General features: G+C 31.3%; 1 protein-coding gene across 2 annotated transcripts in view; it reads right to left on the bottom strand.

The window, feature by feature from the left end:
• The window catches only part of LOC111627019 (uncharacterized protein PFB0765w-like), a 9,951-nt gene extending 3,249 nt beyond the window's left edge, over nt 1-6,702 (bottom strand). The window contains exons 1-3 of one of the 2 annotated variants that reach the window (XM_023370559.1): nt 6,001-6,119; nt 3,633-5,920; nt 2,432-2,651 (exon numbers count right to left, since the gene is read on the bottom strand). In XM_023370559.1, the coding sequence (XP_023226327.1) occupies nt 2,480-2,651; nt 3,633-5,920; nt 6,001-6,105 (2,565 nt within the window). In that variant the 5' untranslated portion in view covers nt 6,106-6,119 and the 3' untranslated portion in view covers nt 2,432-2,479. Of the gene's footprint in view, nt 1-2,431; nt 2,652-3,632 lie in introns of both variants that reach the window. The other variant, XM_023370557.1, reaches the window with a different exon arrangement.
• Nucleotides 6,703-24,469: the final 17,767 nt, after the last annotated feature.

Here is a 24,469-nt window from a genome sequence, read left to right as displayed (position 1 = left end):
CGGAAAAAGAAGAGAAAGGACAAAAGATAAAGAAGTGAGAAAGGTTGGAAAATTAAGACTCAATATTTGCCTAACAGAAGAACTATTTAACCTTTCTGACAACTTTTTATCTTTTGTCCTTTCTCTCCTTTCACCAAATTTGGGTCTATAATCCTTTGAGTCACAACTGCAGCTTTATTTAGTAATCCTTCCTCATTCACACATCTCCAAGTACATGAAAATATTTCATTTCCACTCAAAACTGAAATATAAATATGGCTTTGTGAAATTAATTTTCTGAGTTTATGCCGTTGAAATAAATAAATAATAAAAAATTAAAACATTTGTCGGTTTTGTTTACACATTTATTGGGCCGTATTGGAACTTGCCTTGGGCCGCATGCGGCCCGCGGGCCGCGGGTTGGACACCCCTGATATAGATAGTTAATATATGGTTTGTATAGCTATCATAAGATTTAAATTTCCTTACATCAACTAAATATGCCTAAAAAATGAAAGTGGTCATTGAGATCTCCGGACATAATGTTACCAGATTTCTTACTACAAAGATATGTAAAGGAAAAATTTTTCAGTTCTAAACCCAAAAACCATTTGTAGGCAGAGAGAATTGCAGGCAGAGAGCATATAGATTATTCACAGGATGTTGAAGAAACTTCTTGAAGCAGTTAACATAATACAATAATGCTTCTAAGATCAAACATTCCATAAAGCTAAAGATCACATCAAGCATTTTTTCAAAATGAAAAGGCAACTAAATAAACTTGTTGCATTTACCAACTCTTGTAGCCATTGCAGACTTTTGATAGTAGTTTAATATGTCATAAATTTTTTACAAAGTCATAAAGTTAAATAACCACACCACAACAGAAACCTTAAGATGCTTTTTATCATTTTTTATTGACCTTCTTCAGGATAAAATGATGTATGAATGACAGTTTTGATTCAAAATGAACAGAACATAAATGATGCTTGGGTAAAAAGTACAGAAGCAAAGAGAGAAATTACCAAACATACATTCACATATTTTGCAATTTTGTATATATTCTTAAGGTTTCTATTGTGGTTTGATTATTTAATACAAGTGCAGTATCCAAAGAAGTAGTCATAAACTTATTTATAATTCAACTCACCCTGTATGAAATATAAAGTAAAGAAAGGTAAATCATTAACTGAAGCATTAGATTCATTCATATAAGAAAATAATGGCAATAATTACATACACAAAGCTAAGAATTTTAAATTCTAAAAATTTTGAGAAATAAGATAATTTTATTATTTAAGGCTGAACTTTGATAAGTCAATAAAGAGCCTCCAGTCTGCAGGATCCTGTGGCAGATCTAGATCCTATAACAAATGCAGAATATTGTTGCAATTGTCCTCCATTTAAAAAATTTCATATTTCCTGATTCCCTTTTTCTTTAACAGGACACCTTAACTTCTTTCTCCAAAAGTTTCCACTGCTGGAGATGTTATGCAAGTAGTTGAGCCTTTCTTTTTAAGATCCAAATCACAAATTGGATCATTCAACTGAGATTGATTGATGAGTGTGGCTCTTCTGTGGGACTCCACGATAGATGCTCATCACAACTCGATTGTCATTTTAGCAAGGCAACTTCAAGATTAGATTCCTCTTATAAATCTTCCCCGAAATTCACAGGTGGAACCCTTACCGGCATCAATTCATCATGGGCAATGATCGAAGCGATAATCTTAGCAGAACGCATGGTACAACTCTCAGCCCCAAAATCGGCTGCATGTGATTATCTCTCACGAAGGGTAACACACAGACTGTCCCTTTGACTTTTTTGGGACAAGATTCAAACTCCGAATGAGAGGTTTTTCGACCCCCAAATTGTAGACCCCTCTTGTATGAGCAGAAAAATCAAAGTAGCCATACCTGTACATGCGACCCCTCTCAAGATATTCGCCTCCAAAGGTCAGTTTTTAACACGTATCAGTGTACTGCCTATTTTCCATGCTCCGCGTCATCAAGGCTTGCTATCGCTTGCCTCGACTGATGTTCTGCATGCAGTTGCACGCTTCAGTGCGAGAGATTGCTCACACCAAAGCGCCTGGGTAGGGGCGAACCTCACACCCCCAAAACAATATAACATCAGTAGTATTCCACAAACAGTCTAGTGGGCTACTCGAAGCCGACGTAGTCGCTACTTGATTTGGGAAACCAAAATCTTGCGAAGGGTTGCTTGTACAGGTACGGTTCCTTTGACTTTTTTGCTCCTATAGGCATGCTCTACAACTGTGATAGGGTCCCAAACGTCTCATTCAGAGTAGTAATTGTACCATGTTAAAAAAAAATAAAATGTTAAGTGTATAATAAAATAAACACAATGATAAATGAATAATATAATGTGTATAGGTGTAGCCAATGAAAAACACAAATATTATAAGTTATAAACATAATAAAGGCTTACAATTCCAACATCCACTCATTTTCGAGAACGTCATTCCAATTATTATCATCAATTACGATTACTTTTTGTTTCTCTTTGTCTTTCAGGCCACTCGCAATCGCAATACAAATCAACAAACAACAAAAGATCAAAACTTTCGAATTCATCATTTAATTTCACATCCGTATCAAAATCCAAACGATAAAGTCCGTCAAAAACGTTAAATGCAACCTTCGCGCCACTATTTCCAGGAAAATACAAATTAATACGGAAAAATATTATTTTTTATTATTAAATGTAATTAATTACTTAATATTAATTTCTTGAATTAAATAAATAAAAAAATGCGATTAATTTGTTTTCAATTTTTTTATATAATAAAAGTCGATTATTATTATTTTTTTAGAGTAAACGATTAGAGAAAACTTAGGTGGCAAGCAGTCGGGTGAACAAGCCAATGATGTGCTTCGTTTTATTTGAAACGAAATACACCATTGGTTTGTTTACAGTTGACCCTCCCCCTATAATACTGTTGATAATTCCGTTTTATATGAATTCCATGTTGTACGAGTCACTTAGATTTTACAAATACGTGAGCCGTTCACAGCCCGGCACACGTATTTGTAAAATCTAAGTGACTCGTACAACATGGAATTCATATAAAACGGAATTATCAACAGTGTTATGGGGGGTCAACTTATTTTAAAAATTTGCTATTTTTTCAACCTCTCGGATTCGATCTCGGATCCCCCAGAACGATCCACCATCCGACCGACAATGAATATTTGAGAGAGAGTGAGAGAGAGAGAGAGAGAGAGAGAGAGAGAGAAGAAAAAAAGCAATAATTTTAATTTAGGGCCCACCAATAGTCAATCGGTTCCATTCCTCTAACACTGGGAGTTCGGTCGTGTGTTCATGTCTGACCCGGACGGGTTTTCCGGGTTTTTTCGACGTCTGTAATGTCTAAATATGGACCAATTATCCTTAAAAGACCTCCCGGAAGGCACTATTCCCCGCGTAACGACCATCATATACGCATACAACTACTATTACATGACAATTACGCCACACTACCACGGGGCGATATAACCTAGAAGGTCATGCCCAACTAGCCAATATAAGACAATAATTTTAATTTACAAGCAATTTAATATATACTTTATTATTTTGACATTATATAGGAAATGATGCGAATTTAGTTTAAAAAATAAATAACAATTACGAATCTTGTAACTGAGTTGAAACAGTATCTTTAGCGCTAAATGTTCCATAAACATCACTCAATTGTTCATGAATATCTTCGGGTATCGACGTTAGATTTTTATATCCACAAGATAGTTTCGTCTTCCAGATTTGCGAAGATTTTGGAATATCTTCCGTAATCTTTTGTGGATATTTTATCTCTTCAAAAGAACTCAAACCAGTCGTGGTATATACCCCATCCTTAGTGGCATCGCTACGTATGAATGTTTTCGAAAATTTCTTTTTGTCTGGCACTTCGGCATCATCTGCAGATTCGGATTTTAATTCATCATCATCAATTTTAACTCCTTCATCCTGGTCGGCTTTTAATTCTGCTATCATCTCTTCCATTTCTTCCAGAAAGTAGAAGAGTTTCGCAAGTTTGTAGTCAAAGTAGTTTCTTTGCAAACGTTTTTGTTCGGATTCATTCTTGAATTTTGTTTTTTCAATTTTACACTTGTTTGTCTCCTCCTCTATGAGTTTTTCTAATTTTTTAATATGGATCTCTACGTCTAATATATGTTTTTTCTCTTCCTTTAACAAATTAAACATTGTATTCAATTCACCTACCTTATCCTTTACTTGAAAATTTCTAATTTCATTCTGATTCAGAAAATCATTTACAGCGTTAAAATTTTTAACAAACTCTTTAATTTCCGTGTTTAAATTATTAATATAATCTAATATATCATTAGATTTCTCGTCTAGAGGATCTAAAGTTGAGTTGAAATGATCGATGTACTTTTCCATATTATCCACATTATCGTAAATTTTCTTAAAATAAACATTATTTTCTTCAACCAATTCTTGCAACTCTTTCATGGAGTTACAATTTTTCTCGAGATATGTTTTTGCAAGCTCTGACAACGAACTGAGATTCCTAATTTCTTGTAAGGAAGCATTAAAATTTTTTATAAGAGACTGATACACGTTAATTGCATCGTCATGGAAAGATTCCAGAAAATTACAAAGTTCTCTGTTCTCTTCTTTTAGCTCTTCAACTCGTATAAGTAAAGTATTTTCATCGTTATGATGTACTCGCGATTCATTTTCAAAGGCTTCGTATCGCTGCTCTTTCTTAATTAACAATCTGCCATGTTTATAATTCAGCACGTTAATTTGATCCTTTAAATTCTGGCATTTCTTCTTTAACACGAAGACCTCCTGTTTGTTTGGATGATGGTTAATTTCTTCTTCTAAAGTACAAAAATCTTTATTCAATTTTGCATTTATTGTTTTTAAATGTTTTATTTCCGTTAACAATTCTTTTGCTATTTTTGTAAGTTTTTTCTTCTTGTTTTCAATTTCACCCATTAATTTGATTTCTTTCTTCAACCATCTTTCAACTCCTTCCATATTGCTTGGTAAATCTTGTAGAGATTTCAATGTTTCCGTTACGTTTGGGGCAGACGTTTTAGATTTATCTTCAAAAGCAGAAAAGAATAAAGAATGAAAACCACTTTTAAGTAAATCCGTTTCACTTAATGTATATTCTGTTCCTTCTTCAGTTTTTAAATTTCCCTTACTGAAACTCACTTCGGTTATGCTGCGATCATCTTTTACTAATTTTAAATAATTTGTTCCTGGGACGAAATCGTAATATTTTTCCCAATTTACACTTATTTTATCGTAATTTTCTTTAGATGGGAAAACAATTTCATCTGGTTCTAGTTCGACTTCTGCTAATGATTCAATAGAATTCTTACTTGTACTAGCTGATATGTACTTTGGAAACGATACAGAAGATGAAGGCGAAATACTTAATGGTTTATCTATGCTTCCAGTTTTAATAGTAAGCATTATTTTTGTCAAAAATTCCTCTTCTGGGGATCCTTCACTTATAGATTCTTCTATATGTTGATCGTCATGCTGACTTTCTTGTACACTAGATTCTTTACTAGCTTCTTCTTTTTCTACAGATGTCGACGATGATGGAATTTCGTGTGATACTTCATCGTCTTTTTTAACCGATGGCGGCATATCGCACGGAACTTCTTCGTTTTCTTCCTTAATTGTTGATGGAATTTCGCATGGTACTTCATCATATGGAATTTCTTCATCTGTTTCTTTACATATTGATGATTCTTTTTCTTGAAAAGGCAAAGAGACGTCGCACAAATTTTTCTCTTCTACCTTCTCGGATGATGAAATATCGCAAGGAACTTCATTTCTTTCCTCTTTAGGTGATGATAAAACATCGCACACATTTTCTTCTTCCTCTTTACATTGTGAATAGCTATCGTTTAGCGTGCCAGAAGGAACAGAAACCTGCTTGTGAATTACTGTATCATCATCGGAAAAACAAATAAGATCATCCGATTTAATATCTTTGTTATCCAAAAGATTACTTGTATCTTTAATCCGATCTTCGGATTTGCAAATGTTTTTATCTTTAGGCTGAAGATCTGTATCTTTAATTTCACGCCTGTTATCTTCATCCTCCGATTCGTCATCAGAAGAAGGTTGTTTATTTTTCTCAATATCTATTTTCTTTGACAATGTCTTAGAAGAATCATCCGTAGGAGTATCATGACATTTATTATAAGGTTCTTCAACACTGTCATTATCACTTACACTCGACTTTTCTGAAGAGGAATAATCTTTGTCTAAAGATCCACCCGTGCTTCTTGAACTATATAAATAACCTTTATCTTCCGATGGACAAATAGGAAGAGAAATACTACATAAGTTTTCCGATTCCATTATATCATCAGCTTCTTTTTGTTTTCTTCTAATTTTACACCTTTTATCATTTTCACGACGCGTCGTTGATGATTCTGAAGATTCATTTTTATCATCATCACATCGAGGCAGATCATCCATTTTGTTTAAAACTATTGAAAAATATTTATATCTTTAAATATTTAGATGCCGTTCGAGATACCTCTCCTCGTATATATAGCAGAATATAGCAATTCAGTTGCAAAGTAAAATATATTGTTATAAATTCGGAATTCTATTATTTGGTTATAATGAATTTTTTTTATAATTCTCTTTTGTTTATTTTATTAATTATTGAAATCGTGGATTCCAATGGAGTCGATTGTAATGAGTCCATTTAGGATACACATGATCCCCATTATTTCTCATCCTTTAATGACCAAAAATTTAATAGCATCGATTCCCCTAATACATCGATCCCCTAATTATGTAGCATCGATTCCTCCTGAAAATTTTCAAAATTTTCGATAAAAAACGACAAGAGTTACAGTAGACCCCCCTATAACGCTTAGATACGTTCCACGCTAACCGAAAATTACGTTGTAGGAACGATTAAATACATGAGCCAATCGCGGCCCGATAGGTGGGAACTTTACGGACTAAGGCTGTTCGAAAGGTTTTCTTCCATAAAATTAACCGATTCTAGACTAATTCGACTCAACATTTCCAAAATACGTATAATTTTTTGGGAATAATCTGTATAAACTATGCTATAAACAAAAAATTATAGGATTACTTACCGAGTGTGTACCGTTCGACTACGCCGTTGCTTAAAGCTGGTTTTCATCGCGGAACAGCACATTAAACGACGGCCGCGATTTCTAATAACGAATTTTTCGCATAAAAATAACTTGACCTTTGGAGACATCATTAATATAAATAATTTTTATGGACGTTGAATAAGAAGTGTTTCTTTCACAAGAAATGTATAAAATTAGTGCTGTATTAGACTTACGGTACCTAATTTACATACTGTACAGACGATAATAAACTCAACTTACTAGCCTAAAATCTCCGTAGCGTGTTGCCAGGCGGCAGAAAGCATATATATAATTATAATAAAGTTACAATAAATTAAGTTAATATATAATTATATATACAGTACCTAATTTATATATAATTAATATATAATTATATGTACAGTACCTAATTTATATATAATTTATATAAAATACTAAACAGACGATAGCAAACTCAATTTAGCCGCTCCGTAGCGTGGCGCAGGGTCGGAGGAAAGTAGTTCGGCTGCTCATCCACTATTGGTCCAGACTCTATCAATCTTGTCCAAAACGACGTTATAGGAGGTACGTTATACGAAAGTTTCTACAATTTTTTCGCTACGTTATAGGAATTGTCGTTATAGGAACGTACGTTATAGGGGGGTTGACTGTATTAAGCTTCAAAGAGGGTGAACAAAATCGTGCCCCTCACATACACGTACACAGGAAAAACATCCTAACTTTTTTTTGGCATTTTTCAACGTTTCAAGGTTCCAAGTCCAAAAACATAAAAATCTTCGGGAGTCGAACACTTGGACGAAAGGAAATGAGTTCATGATATTATGTTTGGTTATTGCACGAGACTAAGAAGAACGAAATTGGAGTGCGATTGCATGGAGCCCGTAGGGTGGTGGCCAAGCGGTTTAAGCCTCTGGTTTCAGGTATTTGTCTCTTCGGAGTCGTCCCACCCCTGTTATTGTAAAAAATATTCTCTTCTTTTAAATTAAATTAAAGGAGAAAAAAGAGTTTTACTCCGGATAACAAACTTGGGACGTTTATGTTATTTATCTGTTGCCCAGAATTGCTTCTAGATATTTTATACTTTTGTGCGCTTTAATAGTTTTGTCTCCTCTTTTTAACAGTTAAGGTTTGAACCAGAGTTATCGAGAGCTTGTATAAGGCCTGGGAGTAGAGAGAATCCTTTTTTCTTTTTTCTTTCTTTTTTTCTTTTTTTAAAGAAATGAAACAAGGTTGAGAGACTTGCGGTTTTAAGAAGTGGCTCCTTTGCTGTATTCCATCAAACCAAAATCAAATCCATTCCTCCTTTAAGTTGGCTAATATCTTATGCCAGGTCTATACATAATTAATCTCAAATGATGGCCGAAGTACAATAATACCATATAAATCAGCCAATCAAAATTCAGATAAGTTGCATTACAGTCGCCAAATCCTTGTTTGGTTTATTTGTTTACGGTAAAGCAACACGTGGGGGATCTGCCGAGGGTTGATGGCTCCCTGGAGGATTTTCATGTGAAATTGGCCCCTATTTAGGTGTTACTAACGTGAAGAAAACCAATAAAACCCCAATTGATCAGTTCGTTGGCCAGGCGAAAACCCACGATCAATGTTCCAATGGTTCTATCTACTTGGCCATTGGTGGGCACCAGAATCCTTGTAAGATGGACGTTTTTCTATAGTCTCGTAGGTACATTTCCTCGAAAAAACTAGTTTTAACCATAAAATTGGGTTTATTTATTGATAAATTTGAGCAAAATAATACGGCATGAAAAGTAAATCTTGGCATGGTTTTCATTATTAATACAGTGAGATGAAGCTCCTAGTTACCAAGAGAAACAAGTCACCAGCACAGAATCAATTAAAACGTAATTTCCACTTAAAAATCTCCTTATGAAAGGTAGAAATCTCATAAATCTAACCATTATAAGAGAATTTAAGAACCTGATAAGATCATAAAATTTCTTAGTGATTAGCATGTAATTTATTAATGTAATTAAGGTGAACATCGTTTAATCTGAAATATTTAATTCTTAATGAATTTAGATACATTTAAACCCCATTAACTTTCCAGAAAACACATTAATTTTATCTCATTCTATTGTAGGAGCGCTTAATTCTATAGCCAATTTAGCACTTTGTTTTACATAATTTATGATTTGTAACGTGTGACAACGGTACTTAACAATGAAAGAATGCAACAAATGTAATTTCTTTCATTGAATTAATAAAAATAATCGTATTTTTCACGTAATCCCAAAAGAAATAATAAAAATCGTACGACTTTCACACAAAATAAATAAATGTACTGTATTTAATCCCACACGTGTTGTAAACTCAAGACGTGTCGCCATCTGTTGGGTGATATTTAAATTACTTTCTAGAGGACTTTATTTACCTATCTATCGTTTCTAATTCTAAACAAAAATTTTGGAGGATGTCTTTTATATAATTTACTTAACGTTTACATTTAATAAAATTATAAAGCGAATGAAATTAACAAGAATTTTCTTTATAAAAAAAAAAAATAAGATATCGAAATATTTACTTTAGTTATCAACAGATGGCAGCACATAACACTTCCCAAATTTAATCCCTGTATCAAAAATTTTTTTAAATATATTTTATTTAAAAATAATAATAATAAATACAATATTTAACACTTTTAATTCATAAAATATCGAAATTTTTCATTACGTTTTCAAATAAATAATTTTAAAAAGTTATAAGGGAAACATTTTTAATTAAAATAGAATTAATTTAAATTAACCAAAAGTTTAAACTAAATTTTTAATAAATTTTTTTATACATTTTTCTTCCTCATTCGTCCCTAAGCATCCCTGTTAATTATAGATGAATAATGGAAAATACCATTAATGGTCCACTGAATAATCACCATCGCATGAATAACTCTTTCTGTCCTTTAAGTCATGAGTCAGCCTGGAAAAATTACTTAACATCAATCGATGTAAGAAATTTCCATGACTTTACTACAAAAAAAAAAAAATTCACTCGAATTATTTTCCTCCTTTTTTTCCCAACCGTCTGTCTGTCTGCTCGGTAAAATGTAAAAAAAAAGGGAAAAAAGGTTAATGAATTCGTCCATATGTCCATGTGTGTGCCATTTGTTGTTTGCTTTATTCGTCGTAGATGATAATTAATCATTCTGTTCTCTCTCTCTTTGAGTTTTTTGACTCCTATTGATATGGGTTAAATAATGGAAGATTCTCTTTTATTTTGTTTTATTTGTGGACGTTTTAATGATGTTTTATCGTACATATACGACGCCTCTCGTTGAAAAATATTGCTTTTTTTTAGTAAATTTTCTATTCTTAATGATATTTCTTCCATTAACGATAATATTTATTCGATTATACGTATATTTAGGCTTTGTTCTATACTCAATAATACTTGTTCTATCTGAACAGTGCTTGTTCCATTCTCAGTAACTCCTGTTTCAATGATTTTCAAATATTATTGGGAATTTAAATCGCGATTCCAATAATAATTTGAAACATTTTTATTATTGAAACACTTATAGAAATGTTTAATAGTAAAATTGATATAAATTAAAATAATAAGGGTCTAAAATTTCGTTTTTTAAATGTAAAAATGCTCATTAAAATGAATGAAAAAGTCTATTTGTTACTGTCTCGGTCCCCCATTTCACCTTCCATGGGCCCTATATTTACTGAGAAATTATAATGGCCAATTTACAAAGCAGAAAGTTAAGTAAAACAGCCGCAACGTAAATGATCAATAATGATAACTGTGCATCATTCAAGCGTAAGTCATAAGGGAGTAAACGCTTACACTTATCCCCATGTTATAAGTATATAAGAGAATAGACTTATCCCCCTTTTATAAGTGTATAAGGGAGTATAGCTTAGACTTACCACCCCCTTCTCATAAGAGTATAAGGGAGTAAAAGCGTAACTTCTCTCTTCGGAATAGAGCATTTATAATTAATAAGTACACCTAAATGTTCTGCAGCAATAGACTTTCTTCATTAGCTAAGGAAAGTGTGGTCTTCCGACTGGGAACCCTTATAACAGTTTGTAAGAGTTCGGGGGATTTACTGTAATTAAAGATCTCGTGTACTGTAATCAAGGCTTCTCTAGTGCCATTTTAGATTATTTTTACTTTAAATACCACACACCGACTTAAAGCAACGTGTTGTTATTACTTTCAGGTGTTACGTAACACATAAAAGTACATATTTTACTACGTGAAAATTAACTGTGTGCTATAAATTACACTATATAAAGATGTTATATAAGATACTAAAGTAAGTATTTTACTCCTTAACACAGCTTGAACGTGTTTGAAAATGTCTCATAACACAATTAAGTTAATTAATAAACTAAATTAAATGGTATTTAATTAAAATTAAGCAGTGTTTATGCATAAAATTCATCAACAAGTAAGTAAATTCAGGGGTAACGCATATGTAAGTCTGTGTGTTTCTTGGATTCACCAGTATATTTTTTAATTAATTTAGAAAAAAAATATACATATTTTTATGTATAATTCACCCCACTTTACATCATTAAACATCCCTTAATTAAACTAGAAAAATCTGTTGGTATCGTATTAACATTCCTGATACAGAATGGCACAATCGATACATTGCAGTGCCCCTATTGTTGCCATTATATCAATAGAAACATTAACTATAATAATATTTTATGAATATGTCAATAGTAAAAATATCAAATTAAACATATTATTAACTATAATCACGCTCTTTTTATATAATAATATAATATTTCTATATAATTTCTACATATTATAATAAAATATAAAGTATTGTTAGGTAGTGTATGTTTTTAAATTAATTTTTAAAAAAATTATTTTAAGCATTAAAATTAAAATTTAGTAATTAGCTAGAATGGAAAAATGACTTTATTTTTTCACTAGATATAATTTTGTTTGAGGACTGAAACCAGATGATTTGAGAAGACAATGCTGCTCTGTGACTCACTTGAAGAGGAGATTTTTCCCCCCATGTCAGGAACAATGCCTTTGATCTGAACAAACACAGCTTTTGGGACATCTGTCCAACATAATACCACATATCTACTGTATTATAATTCAGAAATTTATGGAAAATTTTGAGAAAATTATTTATAAATATTACCGCATTAAAATATATATATAGGCTATAATTTATTGGGATTTATATGATTCAACGGAGATATAAAATTTTGTGGGATAATATGTCATATGTATTTCACTAAAATAGAAAATATCTCAGTGTATATCTCACTTAAAATAGAAAACATCCCACTAAATATACCATTAATATAGAAAATATCCCACTGCTTTAATGGGATATTTTCCATTACACCATTGATGAAAGATTAATTATCAAAAATATACAATTTATGAAAAAATATACATAAAAATTCTTCAATCTTGAAAAATTTCATACAAATTTCATATTTAATTCACGAAAAATTCAAGTACGTGTGCACTCTTTTCATAATTATACATTAAAATTCATCATGATTGGGTATGCCACGTAAAAAAAGAAGAAGGAAGGGAGGCAACGTAGCTCTTTAATTTAGAAATTTATCAGATGAAAACTGTGCAAGAGGGATTTTGCGGAATCCTTTTATTTCCTCCCTCTCTCTCTCTCACTCTCTCACTACGGTTTACTTTCGCTTGGGGCCCTCTAAGCGCTTCCAATTTCTTTATGTTCTGTTTAATAGGCGGGTTGTATAAGAGGCACTTTCACTTTTCCAACGCGAAGCCCTGCCAAAAAAGGGCCCCTTTGTCCCTATTTTAGATAACACAGGACACGTATTCTGATATATCCCGTTCATCCGGTAGAAGAATGGCTCCATGCAATTAACATGAGATTCCGGTTCGTGAATGAAAAATGATGTGTTTACCATAAGAATAAAGGAATAGCCATTTTGATTTCGAAACGTCCTACCCGAAGAGGATGGGAAATAATAATTAAAACACCCTTTTTTTTTTTTTGTTTTTTAACTGTAAATTGGCCAAGAAGATGAAGAAAAGATTTAAATTCGTGACCAGACAGATGTCATTTCCCACATCAGAAGTGTTTCTAGAGTGTTCATATCACTCCCACCGATTCAGTCCAGGTGGCAATACAGGACACGGGGCATCGAACAAAGACGACTCGTGCTCTACTCTACCCCCTACAATAGATCCACTGATCCGTTTATCAGCAATGTCTCTTCTAATCACGTCACGTGATCCAGGCAAATGCTTACTTGTCCCTTTTCTCTATACCACTAATTTTTGTTCTATCTCCTCCATTTTTTATTCTTTTTAAAGTTTTAATTATTTATACGTATACTTCTCAGTTAATTTTATATAATTTCATTTTGTGAGAGTTAGAATCGATTGGAGGAAGTGACATGTGAACCATCTGTCACATGTCGTTCAATGGTGTTATGACACGATATACTTTTTTTTTGTTATTTTCGATTTTAACCCGATCTCCCATTATAAATGAATAAGGATGATGTATAATAATGACCTGTAGATCAATGAATAACTATAAGTTCCGAAATTATCAATTTATATGAGAAAATTCGGCAGAAATGTTAGGGGTTTTTGCGTAGTGTAATTATGTAAATGAAACGTCTAATTAAGTCGCGTGCTTTATGTGTTCTCTCTCTATACTTTTAGTTATAAATGCTGTTGTTTTGTGTGTTTATAAACCTGTGTACATTGGTGTGTTTACCGTGTTGTTGTGTACGTTTGTGGCTTTTCTATAAATGTATGTTTACCGTGTGTAAGTCTGTGTTTTCTATAAATGTACGTGTTTCAGGAACACATACAGTCGACCTCTCTATAACACTGTTGATAATTCCGTTTTATATGAATTCCATGTTGTACGAGTCACTTAGATTTTACAAATAAGTGAGCCGTTCACAGCACGGCACACGTATTTGTAAAATCTAAATGACTCGTACAACATGGAATTCATATAAAACGGAATTATCAAAAGTGTTATGGGGGGTCGACTGTACATTTATAGAAAACAGAATCGTGTGTGTGTGTATGTGTTTTTTATAACTTTATGTTTTTTATATCTTCAAATGTGTTTCTTGATATGTGTGCACTTGTTTTTCCTGTGTTTTTCTGGATGGGTGCGCGTGTACAGGTTTATTTTATGTTTCATTAACCACATTTTTGTATATTTTTCATCTTTATTTGCATTAAAAATATTATAAATATCTGTAGTATTTTTATGAACCTAATATTAAGAAAAATGAAAAACATATGGTAGAGAAATGCATTTATACTAATATTTAAAAAAAAATGAATAAAATAACTCGAAAAAATTAAATAAAAATATATTTTATTCGTAAAACCGTGGGAAATTTGTTATATCACGAGAAAAATCACATAATTTTCTAATTCTTTCAGTAATTTTACATTGGAGAAATTCCTGAAATCATTGGAATTTTTCAAGTATCTTCACTTTTCTTTTCATTCTATGAGCTAATATTTAATTTAAAAATCTTATTTTTTTTGCATTTTAAAACTTGTTAATATCTAGAATTTAAATAATAGACTTATTCCCATTTTTTTAATTAATTAAAACTCAAAAATAATTAAATTACAGACAGCAATGTCAATATTATTATGTTGAAACTCGTGTGCAATGCTATAAAATCGAAAATTTCCTAAAATATATATTTTTAATATTAAAATATACATATATTTGAAAACTTTATAAATAAAATTTTAAGAAAATTCGACATTAAATAAATTTTAAATCCCATTTTTAATTTGAAACAATGTTAAATTAAAAATAAATCTGTAAATATAAGACGTCCTCCGCTAACTATACGAGTTAAAAGTCTATAAAAATATCTTAAAGCTGATTGGTTATAAAATATTTTTATTTTAACAACTATTGGTTGAATATAAAGAAAAAAAGGCGTGTTATTAAAAAGAGATACGCCCTTTTTCTTTACCTCAACCAATCGTCGTTGAAATAGAAATATTTTCCGCCTTTAAAATTTTTAAAGGAATTATATCTTGCATATTTTGCGAAGGACGACTTATATTTAAGGAATTATAATTTTTTTTACGTATTTAGGACTCTTTCAGCAGAAAATTCAATACGCAAACGTCATATATTAATCTACGCGATTTTTTACATATTATATATATATTTTTTTCTCTCCTTGATTGCTGGTATAAATCATGAATTTATAACACGTTAGACATTCGACAACATTACACTATATTATCAAAAAAAAGCTATAAAATTTGTCTTCTTTTCATCTGTTACGCTCCAGATCGATAGATCGATCTGGATCTAGCGAACAGAACTTTTTTTAACAAGGCTCTTGTTCCTTACTCGACACGTTTGGCGTGATCAAACTTATGCCGTTAGGGACAATTAGTTTGTAGAAAGATGGAGTAGGCCTACATTATTGCAGGATGCTTCAACTGTATGTTGAAACAATCGGAAATAATGTACTCGTTAATTCTTAATTGCTGATCGAACGAGAAAATAATTATGTTTTGACATTACGGAGAGTAAGACGTGTTATTTTTTTGTTATGGGAGATTATTTTTTTATTCATTTCAATGGAGAAAATTGACCTGTTTCATGGCATTTTTTTTGTTAAACATTAAAAATTGAAAGTAAAATGCTGAAATGCCAATGAATTTATGATACTGAAAATGTCGTTGTGTTATGAAGTTCTCTGGTTATAGAAAATGATATTGAATTACGAATTTTATGATAATGCACTATGAAATAATAACATTTTATGGGCCTCCCGTCTAAAACCAAACTCATAAATCATACGTATGAAATCTTATGGAAAGATATTGCATTTTTTTAAACTCTTTCTGCTCTGTGGGTGCTACGAGAGCCTCTTTTTTCGGCAAGCCCGTTATGAGTTATGAATTGGCCAAGACCACAACGGAGCAGCCGGATGGTGAGGGATGAAGTCCGATGTATCCAGAAACACCAAACTTTGGAGGTTTTTCTGTATGTATGGATGTTGTTCACTCACTTTAAAGATTAATAACTCCTGTCCCTTTTGTCAAAAATTTCTGAAAATTTACATGCAGGATTGTGCATTAGAGGAAAATGTTTCTAGAAATTTTCAGGAAAATCGGACCATTAGTTAGAGAGATATGACCATCAACATCTATGAACCAATCTGAAGACAGAAGGTAATGGCAGCAATTATTAGACGTAATAACAAATAAAGATTGCCGGAAAAGTCTAAAAACAGCGTTGCATAGAATTATACATTTTCTTAGTGCTTTATCTTTATTTCCAGACAGATATTCTCGTGTAGAAAGAGTATTATTTGTACAATACAACAAGTTATTGTGTCAGTAAGCTTAAATATATCAATAGTAAGCAATTATTGTGTAAGTGTTTGTAGTTACAATTATTTTTCTTTTATGACAGCAATTTTCTGTAAGATTTGCCTTACTTTCTACCTTTAATGCTATGTAAATTATCACTTCTTGCGAATTTTTTCAACTTCGTTTTATTTGTAGATCCATTGTCAAAACATTAGAAATGTGGGAAAATGCTTATAGATCTATTGCTTCGGTGAAGCAGAAAATTTATTTGGATCCGAGGAAATTCTTTTGGATCCGATAAATATCTAAAAATACTGTTTTTTTTTTTTTTATAAAAACTCGAGATTTTAAAGAAAAAAATTAGGCTTTCAATATACATTTTGAGGCCAATCTTCATTAAAATTGGCCTCAAAATGAGGGATTTTTCAGATATTTTGAGGTTTTTTAATTAATTTATTAGCATAGATCTTAGAATACAGTCATTATTATGCTATTTGATCTATTAATTATTATACTTTAGACTATTAAATTGTGATATGCACAATTTAATTACCATAAAATCATTAAAGTTAATTCTTTAAGAGGGGTGGAAAAAATAGTTATAGGAGCGAAATTCTTTAAAATTTTTATGCATAGTGCCTGCTGATTCTCCTCAAAATTAATATTAAGTGCGTAAATTAACCCCTTTAACAATTTTCCGAGTATTCCTGAAACATGAAAGGACAGACAAGCGAACGAGCGTTACAGTTTTTGAATCTTCTCTAATGTAAAAAATGTCCTAAAATAAACTTTCTCGGGTGTTTTAAGCCCTTAATTAACAGTAAAAATTTCAAAATAACTATAAAAAAATAAATATAAATTAAAAATAATCAATTTAATAAAAAAATATAGAAAATAAATGAAATATTAAATAAAAACTATTCAATAAATTGATTTTTAGAATAATAAAACGGGAGTTAAAAGTTTGGCAACTACAAAAATAAGCATGAGATCAATAAATTCCCCATATTAAATAAATCGTAATAAATACCAGGTAGGAGCCAATTTCCCATATAAACTGCTGAACAGATCGCGGGTTCGCTCCTGACCAACGGGCTTGTCAAGTGGAATTTTCCGAGTTTTTTTCACGGGTTTTTACGGTTAATCAAAGAAATAAACAGTAAAATATGTTCATTTCTAATTAGGAATCGAATCCCACGTTCTAAAAACGTATCCAGTGATCGAAACAATCGGTTTGTTATGGAAGGACGTAGGTTCTCAGTCTTCAAACATGAGCAACTTTTTTTTTCTGTTAGATTTTAATCACTTTTTATGTTTATTTTCAAGTAGGGTCTGAACCCGAATCTTATAAATTCGATAAATAATCAGAATACTCGATTTAATACAGAAATATGTGGGTTAGGACCCAGAAAAGGACATTAGCAACATGTTTTTTTTTGTGTTGTATGGATGTTTAATTTTGATAGGAGCCGAACCAACGTCCTGCAAACTTATCCAAAGATCAGAGCATTCGATCGATTAGAGAATGGTAAAGTTCAGCTCCGTACCAGAGAATAAAACAGAATTTCTCTGGGGTTAGATTTAAATATTTACAAACCATATACAAAAGGCCTTAATAACTTCCATCTTGGATGAAATTATCGTGAAAATTATAAAATTCTGGCATAGATACTACCCTTTAATTATGATTAATATATTAAACTAATTACATTTAGTAAAAATATATTATTTGGTATAAAATCTCAGCATCGATTTATCCGCTTGAATACGGAATGCTTACATAATCCTTCATGAATTACAAAGTGGGCATGAAAGAACTCGTGAGAAATATTTTGCAACTGGAAGCCAGACTACATATAGGCCTATACTTAATTTCATAATTAACAGTATAATAAAGGCCATAAAATATGTTTGAAAAGCGTCGAGATCTTTGCAAACAGCGCAATTTTTTTTCTATTTTGTAAGTATTCTGTAATTAGGAACCATATAAATTATCATAAAATTTAAAATCTTATTATTAAGGTTTTATCATCTCTTAAGAGTACCCAAAAACCTGCACGTTGACCAGGCGCAAATCCACGACTTTTTCAATGGTTTTTATTAGAAACTGGCCCTATTTGGGTGCTAAAAACGTGAAGAAAACCCACGATAAGTGTTCAGCATTTTCATCCCCTCTGGCGGTTTTAATAATAAGCATAAAACGCTTTTCAAACACTATAATTTTCTCCATATCTTAAGCAATCCATAATGAGAAAAAACTCTACGCGCGTGGTATTTTTTACAAGAGATTATCATTTTTTTTCCATAATAATGTTCTCACCAAATAAACTTATACTTTATGAAGGTACGATAGACTTTATGGTATAACACGTAAGCAAATACACATAAAGAAATACCATACCCATCATCACATCGAAACGATCTTACATAAACCTTAAACGAAGAATGCTTAAGTGCAAGATAAGTGATTAAAACATTTCCTCGTAATATTTAAAGGGACGAAGAGAATTCCATTGTAAAAATTTACGTTACGAAACATTGAATGATTTTCAATATATAAAAATTTCATAACATTTTTCCCAATAAGATAGACGGGGGGAAAGGGGGCAAGAATCGAATTAATCGAATGCAAAATGAATCGATCGACTTATCGAATGTTTGTAGTTAATTTAGGAATTTCGGTCTATATTTATGCAGCCGTTATGCCTATATTAAAGAAAATAGACCACTTATTGCCATAGGAAATCGATTTAAGGCTTTAGTAGCCTTTTAAATTCCAAGTTTTCACGCGATCTCTCCTCGTTTTTTCGGTGAGTCTCCTCCTCCTCCTCCTTCTAAGCATTTCCATGATTTTTGTCAATTAGTGTACGGCAATCTAAACAGAATGTCATTGACCTCATATGATACAAAATGGCAGGTAATAATATCCTATAAAGCGAATTTGTAACCGGAGCAATAGCGATACTTCAATAATGATACTGTAACATGCACAGAATTTCATAGGTTCGATGTCCTGATTGATATGCCTTAATTCCTCGTTGGACGTTTATCATTTCGTGACTTGTAAAAGTCATCTTAATGTTTGAAAAATTTCCATTTTTACATTAAATTCTCGCGTTTTTAAAGTGTAAAACGATTAAAATTAACGTGTTTAATTGTTTATCTCTGTATATACAGTAAATAGATTTTCACGCTTCGGTGTAGATCGCGATACACTCGTTGGAAAGCGGTAACATAGTCTAAATCCTAAATGACTTATCAACGTTATGTTTATCACTGAATTATATAAATTTAACGAATAAATAAATAAATAAATAGGAAATTAATCATTTTTTTATTGATTTTTTCGCATTATCTTAAATAATTTTTTTAGTGATTTTTTTTCTTATTTTTAACGAATTTATACGGAGAAATATGATTTTATGAGTACCTGATATATAGCCTATAAGATATGGTAGGAAGCTCGTGATTGTGATGAGTTTACGTGTTCATATAATCTACTTCGTCACGCATGTTTCTTGAAATCTCCTTTCAAGTAAAATTTATTCCCATCTTTCACACATATTTCTATAATTATAATTCGTATAAATCACCGAAAAGAATTTGTTTTAATTTAAATAAAAAAATAAACATAAATTTAGTGATTTACAACGTTGAAAAGTCAAAAAGTATTTAGTCTACGTTAAAGATACTCAACCGGTGAGTCGCGATCTACAAAGATGTTTACACGCAAATCTCTTTATATTCTGATATGTTTTGTGAGATAAACGATTAAAAACATTAATTTAAGGTTAATTTAGTATAATATATATGTATTTTTAAAGAGATAGTTTATATTTATTCGATAAAATGAATTGTTTTTAGTAAGCACCGTTCTATAAAGTATCCATTCTTTGTGTGTAGTGTACTGTTTTATACTTTTATAAGTGACAAGCAAACTACGTAAACGTGTTCCTAGAATGGCAAATTTTCGTTGATTACGACACAATTTACTTGTATTCATTCGTTTAATAGCTTCTGCTTGTATGTGTGTTTGTCTGTCTGTCTGTTCAAAGTGATTCCCTATCACGCAACTAACAAAACGGATCCATGCAGAATGCAAATGGAAATTCCATCGTTTCCCAGTTGTTTCCCTTGTATAAACATCGTAACCTTAAAATTTTATTACGCCTTTAAAAATTCAAGGACTTAATAAAAGTCCTGTCTCGTGTTACAGATAAATTCCTGGCCTTCTAAGTCTATATTTTCAGGTATAAAAGTTCACTTTAAATACTCTAGAAACGAAGTTTTGGGAATAAATTGCCTAAAAAATGGGCCAAAATAGACGGTCTAATGGGCGATAAATCTATTAGTTTCGTTGTAATTTTATCATTTTCTGGCTCCTTTTATCTCTGTACAGATTACATACAATGATGTGGTACCTGTAGATTAGGGACATGATTGCGTGATATGATGCGTGATATACCTGGAAATTGCGTGACAAGTGTGTGCTTTTACTATAGACTATATTACTAGATATATATAAAGTAGAGTTGGGTTTTTGTGGATAATAGTAAGCTAACCCTTATTTATCTCTCTAAGGAAAAGAAATTATATTCGATATAATTCGCTGTATGACCGGTAGAGATATTAATTATCTTCATGTCTTTGATATAAGATTGATTACACTTCATTTTAACGTTAATTTTAGTGTTGAGTGTCAAGGCATCGAAGAATACAAGTATTGAAATATTTATAACTTGTATAGAAACTCGTTAATTGGAAAGCATTATTTGTCTATTTTGTTTTGAAATATACGAGTGTTTTGTTTTAAAATAGTATATTAAAAGTAAAACGATATTAGGAGTAGGGGGGAACGATATGTAATGTACAAAAGGAATTATGTTTAAACGGTGTGAAATTGTAGAAAACGTAGGAAAAAATGAGTTAAAGTAATGAAAGGGGAAACAAAAAACTACATAAAAAGTGTTAGAATGAGTACAAGAATACGGTAATAAACAGAACTATGCAAGAATGCACAAAAACAATGCAAGAATGCACAAAAACAATGCAAGAATGCTCAAAAAAACAATACAAAAATAAGCAAAAACAACACAAAAGTGTGCAAAAAACAATACAAAAATAAGCAAAAACAACATAAAAATATGCAAAAAACAATACAAAAATAAGCAACAACAACACAAAAGTATGCAAAAAACAAAATACGAATACGCAAAAACAATACAAGAATGTACAGAAACAATACAAAAATGCTCAAAACAACACAAGAATGCAAGAAGCAATACAAAAAGTACAAAAACAAAACAAGAATGTACAGAAACAGTACGAGAATGTGCAAAACAACACAAGAATGCAGAAAAAAAGTACACAAGATACAGAAAAACAAAAAAAAATACATAAAAACAAAGTATAAATATACAAAAATTAAGAGATTAGAACAATACAAGAATTCAGAAAATACAGAAATTATAAAAACAATTGAAAAATATNTAGAATAAGTTCGAACAATATTCGAATTAAATTCGAACATAAAATTCGAATATTGGTTCGATTATAGAACGATCGTAAACGTTCCAGAAACGTTGAAATTTGTTTGTTTGACTAAATGTAAAAATTAGTTAATTAGTCTGGAAACGGGGGACTTAATTCTTGCATTTTGTGAAAACGGGTAAGATTGGCTATAATGTAATTATCTTAATCTTCACTATCGTTACTTTTTAAAAACCCAGCGAAGCGGGTCCTTGCAGCTAGATTCTAAATTACTTAGAAAAACAGTCTTTTATATATATATATAAAACTATATTACATACAAATGTACGAACAAAAAAAAAAACCCAGCGAAGCGGGTCCTTGCAGCTAGTTAGTAATAAAACTCACTACTATGGCACTTTTGGCGCTACTAGCAATAAGCGTTGTGTTTATAGAGGATAATCACGCTATATAGAGATTTTTAGCTTATATTTTTTTTTAGCTTTTTATGTTTAGCTTATTATTTTCATATTTATCAATTTAATTAAGTTCCGTTGTATGAAATACGTTTTTTTTTAAATTTTTTCTGGTGATTTCAACGTGAAATTTATGCCTTTGTCTGTAAACATTGTGCTCCTTGCTTCAAGTTGTCAGTTTCAAACGTTGAAAAAAATATTAAATAAAGTTTTAAATGACCAAAATTTAAATAATTTAATGAATTTTGATAATTTCTATTGCGTTCGAGCTTCAAATTGTATGTTTCTAACCCCAAAACCACGTTTTAAGTGGTCAAAAGTTAACTTTTAAGGTATGTCATTGAATTTTGCTTTGTGCTCCGAGTTATCGCTTGAGGAGTGCAAAAAAATGTACTTCTTTAACCGAGAAGTACTAAAATAGACATCCTTTATCGAATACTTTACAATTAAATTCCTCTCCAAGCTTCAAGTTATCAATTACATCCCTCATGAAGCGTCGAAATGAATTTTCCATGGCACAAAATTTAACTGGCACACATTCAAATGAATGAAAAATCCACTTTGTATTTGTGTAAAAAACGATAAAAATTAATTAATTATAAAAAAAATTAAAATAATTTACAACTTGTTATGTCAAGAGGAGGAGGAGACACGCACACTAGATGCTATCAATTACATCACAGAAGTTTATTGTATTATTATTCTGTATGGAAACAATTCAGTATATCGGACCGTAACCCCTCATCACTGGTTCATCGTACAGTTCTATATGCTTATTATTGTTCTTCTTATTGTTATATTTTTTAATATTTGTACATTTTTGCTATTTGATATGGCGCAGGATAGCCCGTATGGCTCTTGTGCCAAAAAAATCAATTAATCAATCAGCAGAAGGCTAGAAAACACTCTAAAACAGCAGTTCTCAACCAGTGGTGGGAGTACCACCTAGGGTACGCAAGAAGGATCCGTTAACGCTCCAAGTCAATACACAGAAGGTTCGGGTGGTATTCCAGTTAACAATGATTGAGAATCGCTGCTCCGAAAGATATTTAAACCCGCTTTTAAGTCCTTGCACATCTTGATGAACCAAATTTCGGTTTTAACCTCTTTGCAACTCCTTCCTCCGCGTTACGCGTGCACCCATTCAACCTCGAAACTATATTACTAAGAGGTCAACGGCGCGTTATAACTTCACGGGGGCACGAGTAAATTTAAATTAGGAGTGCCCCACGAATACAGTATTGACTTAAAACATTTTTTTTTCGGAGAATCTCGTGTACCAATGCACCCTACGCTTTCAAGAGTCAAGAATTTCAATCAGAATTTTTGCAAATATCAAAGCTTTATTTATCTAAACTTAAAATGATAATAAAGATACATTAAATAATTGTTTACACAACATATATATATATATATATATTTGTAACGCCTAATTAGAGCAAATTATCCAATCCTAAATGTTTTAATGCCTAATAAATATGCAAAAATCATTACATATATTTAAAAACAATTCATTTTAAATGTAATTTTTTTATATTTTATCAATATTTTCCCTCGTCTATTACTTGAAATCTTCTTTTTTTTCATCCATAAATAGAATTTGTAAGTCGATCTCTTTCACGTGTATTCGAAAAATTGATTTTTTCCCCCTCTCTCTCTCTATAATATTTAAATTTAAAATGTTTTTGTATATTAAAAAATAAAGCGTGATGACAAAAATTAATTAATTTTCTTCCTAACGAACTAAAGTTTAAAATTACTATTAAAAAAAATAATAATAATAAAGTTATTATTAGATGGACTATAATCAAAGATAAAGCTGCTACCTGTCTAATTTATATAGAAAATGAGTCATTGGTGAATATACTGGAATGTCCAGAGATGTATAGCTGACGTCATAATGCTCACCTGAGTCATTTGACACGGAAACCACCTGGTTTACCTGTACATAGATTATTTGTTACCGGTTGCATGTTTGTCTAATAACCGCTCTTGCTAATATTCCCTTCTGAATCATGGCTCCCCGCTACTGTGCTTTTTTTTATATTGAATTTCATGAGTTATGAATAGTTTCATTNTATATATATATATAT

The sequence above is a fragment of the Centruroides sculpturatus genome, unplaced genomic scaffold (assembly GCF_000671375.1).
Source record: "Centruroides sculpturatus isolate CEXI.00-Female unplaced genomic scaffold, Cexi_2.0 scaffold386, whole genome shotgun sequence".
Taxonomy (NCBI): domain Eukaryota; kingdom Metazoa; phylum Arthropoda; class Arachnida; order Scorpiones; family Buthidae; genus Centruroides; species Centruroides sculpturatus.
This window is presented reverse-complemented; position numbering and strand designations above follow the sequence as displayed.